The following is a 6,387-nucleotide window of genomic DNA, read 5'->3' as shown; positions in this document are numbered from 1 at the left end:
ATTTATTGGCTGACCCAATCATTCAGACCAAGGTGAGAGAACAGGGGCAACTGTTCTCTCTCTGTCATCCAGAGCTGGGCAACCTCGTATCTGGGTTTTACCTTGTTTGTAAATCTGGAAGAAGTCCCAGCACAGACAATAATTCCACTCAACTTCTTTTCCTAAACACACTTCAGAAGCTGTTTCCTTCAGGAAGTCTTCCTGGGTTTACTATTTCCACCTGATTGCTTCTCATCACTGTGGCCATCATTCAGAATCACTGTGGCATCATTGCAGTAATTTGTCTGTTGTTCTGTGATTTTAAGTCAGTGTGTGGGTGCGTATAAGCGTGGAATGTACACTTCCTGGCTGCTTCATAGCTCGCAAGGACTCTCTTTGTGAGTGTATCTGTGTGTGCTCCTTCATGTCTGACGCTTTGCAGCCCCAGGGACTGTCGCCCACCATGCTCCTAGTTCCATGGAATTTTCCAGGCAAGAATATTGGAGCAGATTGCCATTTCCTACTCTTGGGGATCTTCCCAAGGGATCAAACCTTGGACTCTTGCATTGGCGGGTGGATTATTTACCACTAGCGCCATACGGGAAGCCCCCAGTGTATCTGTATATTGTGTCTTTAAGTGGGCATCTAGGAATATATAGATATTTATATCCATATGTATAGATGTATATATATATCTATAGCTACACACATATCTATATCTATATCTACACATCTATAGATATAGATGTGTATATCTTTACATATGGTTTATACATAATAATTTACTATGTGCCAGACACTGGACAAAGTGCCTTTCAACTCAACAAAGTAGGTGCTATTGTCATCATCCATATTTTCCATATAAGAAAACTGAAATGCAGAGAGTAAAGGTAACCTGTCTGATGTCACTCAGCCCAGCTAGTGGTGAGGCCAGGGTTTGACCGTGGTGGTCTGATCGTGCTCTTCATTAGACAGCAACCTTGAGAAGCTGCTCAGATGATTCCCAGGCAGTGGCTTCTGAAATGATCTTCAGTTTAGACCATTAACCCGTTTCCTGCTGATACAGTGCAGACACAGAGGGGGTGGAGATGTGGCGGTGGTGATGGTGTTTGAGAAACAATGGGCATTAACTTCTGTCTTAATTACCTTAAGACACTGGTGGAGTGCCTGCCACATGCAAGGTTGGGCCAGGTGCTGAGGGGACACAGATGGAGCACTTCCTTCATTTTAAGAAACAGCCCTGGGTTGGAGGGATTCTCCTCAGGAGACTGCTGCAGGAGGACCTTCCCAACTTCATCTTGGACCCGAGGTCCCTGAGTCATTTCCACAAACCCAGGTGAACTTTGAGAAGGTCAGAGCTTTCCAGTTGCAGACCCAAGTGAATTGGAAGAAAACAGAGCCCACGTGCTTGACACGTGGAAACTCTCAAAGCCAGTGGTTTATAAACTTGCCAAGGGATGGGGAAGTAAACACATCCCAGATAGCCAGGGAGCAGTTCTCTGGCAGGGATGCATAAAACAGAAAGAACAGCCTTCCGGTATTCTCCTTAAGGTGGTCTTGGTTTTAGAGCCCATAGACTTGTTCGGAGCTGATCGATATGAACTACTAAACGCTGTGCTCATATAGAACAAGCTCTTAGTAAATGCTGATGATCACTATCAGCATTGCTTGTCACGAAAGGGACTGTGATATATCCTGCAGAGCTGTCTGTTCATGACCCTCCTTTGCCTTGTTGAAAGCTGTCCACTCCATTCTAACAAACTTTTAGAGTTTCTCTACCAATTCTACTTTTCAACACTAAAATTTATTATACACTAGGCACACACACGCACACACACACACATATACACACATATGCTCAGTTGTGTTCACTTCTTTGCAACCACATGGACAGTAGCCAGACAGGCTCCTCTGTCCATGGGATTTTTCCGGCAAGAATACTGGAATGGTTTGCCATTTCCCCCTCCATGGAATCTTCCCGACCCAGGGATCTAACCCATGTGCCCTGCATTGCAGGTAGATACTTCACCGCTGGAGCCACCAGGAAAGTATTGTGATCCCCATTTCACAGATGAAAAGTTGTATTCCATGACATCTACTAGCCAGATTCCCTTTACCCAATCTATGTATCTGACAGCAAACAGATATCTACTGAGTACCAGCATTATTGTCACTCTCCTACAATTAACACAGAAGTTATTAAGTTTAGAACAAATTACTTTGCCTTGCACTTGTATAGAACACAACTGTTTACTTTCAAATACTTGGTTTGGCTTCATGCTCACAACTCTGGGATATAGGGATGATTATTTTCATTTCACAGCTGCAGGAACTGGGGTCAAATAGGAGCTTGCCAAAGCTGCACAGATAGGAATGGGGGAGCTGGGCCTAAGAGCTCGCTCTGTTGACACCAGGCCCAGCGTTCCGACCGTCATACTGGCTGCTTCCTCAGCACCAGGGCAGCGGGGCTCCCACAGCTCCAGTCAGGCCTGTGAAGGAAAGACTGAGCTTACCACTGAGGGGGACCCTGTGGTCTCGGTCGCCAACACTTCTACTCAGGTCTGCTGAACAGCTGCGTCCCCATTGTAGGTTTTCTATTAGGAGGGAATGCAGGTCCGGGGGAGGCTGGTGCTGTGCTTGAGGGAGGGGGAAGTCACGGGGACAGACTTGAAATATAAACTAGAATCCATGTGTCAAAACGTGGCTCTTGTCCCCAGAACTGGGAATCTTGTCTCAAGCTGAGGGGAGCGCGGGCCTCACCGGGAGGGCTGGGCCGGGTCAGCCTGTGGACAAGTCAGGATCTGCACTCATTTTGGGGGCAGGTGTGCTGGAGGGAAGAGGGATCTGGGCTTTTGTGGACCCCAGTTAAGAAGATCTCAGTGAGGCAAGTGAAGTGGAAGTTGGCGGGATTTGCAGGTGCTGTGCTTGGGCAATATATAATGGGCAGTTCTGAGCTGTTTTTTCAACATATTCAAGTGTCTGGGGCTCTGGTGACCCAGCAAGCCCATGGGGGGCAGCCTGGGTGGGTCTGGAAGCCAGAGCTCCCCGCTGTGTGGATGTTGGCGGGGGTGGAGGGGGGAGACGGGTAAGAACTATAGAAGCCACCAGGCTCTGGGTTGTTTTTGGACCTTTCTGAGTCTTTTCAGCCAAACTCACATCCCCTCTCATTGTGTGAAAACTTTGGCTCCCACGCTGGGACTCCAGAACTCAGCCTAGAGCAAATGTTGCCTTTGAGGGAGGCCTTAGTGTTAGTGGAGAGGGGGCACCTTCTCTTACCCAGCTGTCAGCCTCAGTCTTTCCTCAGTGGTTGGAGGCTGCCTTCCCTCCAGGCAGGCAGTGGGGTCCCAGTCACCCTCAGGGTCCTGTAGGGCTGGTGGTGGCTCTCCAGGCTCTCCACAAGGTGCAGCTGCTCACAAACAGCCTTGCTTCCCTGTGGATGCTTCTTGAATGCCTCCCTCTCTCCCCACATTCAGGACCCAGGAGGCCTGTCTGGCCCTCAGAGGAATGTCCCCCCACCCCAGAACTGTTTGTAGGAGGGGCCGGGAAGGCCAAGGCCACTGGTTTTGGAGCCCAGGAAAAAGCCACAGTCACAGGTCAGCGGGAGGGCTGCCTCCCTGCAGCCTTTATCTGAGCAAGTATCTCAGCACAGAATGTTCTGGTTGGTGTTTCTTGTACATAAATCTTTATTCCAATTGCAGTAGCTTTGATAGGAAAAATAGGGCCCATTTCATTATGCTTTCACCCTAATCAAATGTCTCTCATGCCAAAGCTCCCTATGTTTCTAATTTGCCCTGTCTGGATTGGGTTGAGGATGGCGGGCAGGCAGGGGAACAGGGAGTTACAGATGAATGGATCCCACCATTTCCTTTTTTCTTTTTTAATCAGAGGGACAGTTTTGGCCTGTTACAAAAAACTGGATCGGCCTTTTACCCCGGGGGGAAGAGGAAGGGGAGGAAAGCAAGATTCTCATCCCTATGTAAGTGCTCCAAGTGAAACAATTCTGTGCCTTTGGGGAAAAAACAAAACACGAAACAGACAGAGATGTTGCAGGGGAAAGTGGCACCTTGAGGATGGACAGAGCCCTGCTCCACGCTGTACCTGGAGTTCCTGTCACCTCCAACTATCTCTAAGACTCTCCTGATACAGCCAGTGTGGATGAGCACTCCCCGAGCTTAAACACACACACAATCCAAAAACCCAAAACCCAGGCAACTACCCAGGGTGTTGGATTTCTTAGACGCCCAGGGATCCTGATGCTGGTAAAGATGACACACCTTCCTCCTCTGCTGTGCTCCCATCATCAGACCCCCTGACCCCCCGTCTTTCTCTTGTCTAGTGTTCTCTGTCAGGGAGGAGCAGAGTCCTCACCCCTCCTCCGCCCTTACCCGGCTGTTTGTATTGGTTCTCACTCACTTTTGTCATCTTCTCTGCCGGTCCCATGACCCCATCCACCTTTGGTCACTTGTGGAAGTCACCCTGGTAGGAATTAAAAAGTTCTTTAAAAAAAAAAAGTTCTTTTTGGTCTGGTCTCTGGCTCCTGTGATCCTGGACTGATGCTGGGGCCACTGGAAGTTGCTGTGGGGCCGTGAATAGGTGGCAGGAGTGTTAAAGGTTGTCATGTTTTCTGGGGGGAATGGAGTCCTTCTTCTGCAGGAAGCCACCGGGGTATAAATTGAGGGCCAGCCATTAGAACTAAGGCGATCTTAACATGTAATCAGATCTACCTTGACAGGCCTCCTGAGATTATTTTGTTACAACTCTTTGAGAGCTTTTCAGCAAAAAAAAAAAAAAAAAAGGCAGATCATCCTCTCACAAAAAGAGCCTGCCTCAGTCTTTGGTGCAAGTCTCCTCCTATCCATCTAGTGAGCCCTCCAGGACCCAGCCTGGGCCCTTCTGAGGTGGGAGGTAACTCTATGCCCAGCAGGGATCTGCCTTCTAATGAGGCTCCATGAATTTCCCCAAATGAAGCAATCAAGGCTCAAGAATCTGGGCTGTGGGGCAGGTAATCCAAGGATTAGGTATCTTTGGCTCTGGAATGCAGAACAAAGTTGCAATCCAACAGACGTCCCTTCCTAATCATGCCCGGCTTAGGCTAATATCTGAACCCAGTGAGCTTTCCCTGAAGTGGCACGGCTGGCTGGGAGTGACGGGTCGGTGAGGGTTACAGGTGTGTCTGAGAGAAAGAGTAATATACCCCAGGTGGCTCAGTGGTAAAGATCTGCCTGCCATGGAGGAGATACATGAGACGGTGTTTCAATCCCTGCATCGGGAAGATCCCCTCGAGGAGGGCATAGCAACTTACTGCAGTATTCTTGCCTGGGAAATCCCATGGACAGAGGAGCCTGGTGGGCTACAGTCCATGGGGTCACAAAGAGTCAGACACGAATGAGCGCACACACACTGAGAAAAAGCCAGGGGGTACTGCGGACCCTCCTCCCTGCAGCCTCCGAACCAAGACTTGCGAATGGTCACCCTGGGCAGAATGACTGGAGGGCCAGCACACAAGCTGCTTCCAAAAATTTAATAAATAATGATTTTTTAAAACTGTATAAACTATAAATTACCATGCAGTCCTTATAATTTAAAATAATTTACAGGTTGAGGTAGGGAGGGGCGCAGGAGAGTGTAGAGGGGAGCAGGGAAGGGTTGGGGGCTGCTGCAGGTCAGGCTCTCCGCCCAGTCTTCCTGCTGAGCACACACACGCAGGCCGTGTCGATCCGGATGAACCGCCAGGCGGCCTGCTTGCCGTCCATGGTCAGCGCCTTGACAAAGGTGTGGGTCGTGGTACAATACGAGTTCCAGTGCTTCGCGTCGATGCCTCGGCACCCGCTGTCCACGGGGTTGGGGTCCCGGCACTTGGTCTCAAAAAAGTACTGTTTGAATACACTGTTGTTGATGTTCACCTCTCCCAGCACCATCACCTCCTTGCCCTTGATGTCCGTGGCGGTTGTCTTGTCCCCCACCCACACGCTGACGCTGTCGCACACCGAGAACTCCCCCCGGTGAAAGACGGGGTGGGATGACGACCGCTTGCTCCTGTGAGTCCTGTTGAAGGAGGCGGCCCCGCCCGCCTCGAAGTCCAGATCCTGAGTGTCCGCGGCCACAGGTGGGGGTTGGGTGCTGAACAGCACGCGAGGTGAACGCAGTCGCCGCTTTTTAAAAAGTTTGGGGTCCACAGTGATGTTGTGGGTCTGCCCTGCCACCCTGGCGGCTATCGGCCCAGCCGGGGCGCTGTGGGCTCTGCGGAGGACTGTGTCAAGGGAATGCTGAAGTTTAATCCAGTGGGCTTGAGGGATGGCGTGTCCAGCTGGGACATTGCTCTCGGTGTGCGGTGCTGCCTGTATGCCGATCAAAAGAGCTGTGATCAGAGTGTAGAACAACATGGACATTACGCTATGCACCTGGAAT

General features: G+C 50.2%; 1 protein-coding gene across 1 annotated transcript in view; it reads right to left on the bottom strand.

The window, feature by feature from the left end:
• Window positions 1–5,550: 5,550 nt before the first annotated feature.
• The window catches only part of NGF (nerve growth factor), a 56,032-nt gene continuing 55,195 nt past the window's right edge, over window positions 5,551–6,387 (bottom strand). The window contains exon 3 of the mRNA XM_052637656.1: window positions 5,551–6,380. Within this exon, the coding sequence (XP_052493616.1) occupies window positions 5,643–6,368 (726 nt within the window). The 5' untranslated portion in view covers window positions 6,369–6,380 and the 3' untranslated portion in view covers window positions 5,551–5,642. The remainder of the gene's footprint in view (window positions 6,381–6,387) is intronic.

Source organism: Budorcas taxicolor, chromosome 3, assembly GCF_023091745.1.
Source record: "Budorcas taxicolor isolate Tak-1 chromosome 3, Takin1.1, whole genome shotgun sequence".
In the NCBI taxonomy this organism is placed as follows: domain Eukaryota; kingdom Metazoa; phylum Chordata; class Mammalia; order Artiodactyla; family Bovidae; genus Budorcas; species Budorcas taxicolor.
This window is presented reverse-complemented; position numbering and strand designations above follow the sequence as displayed.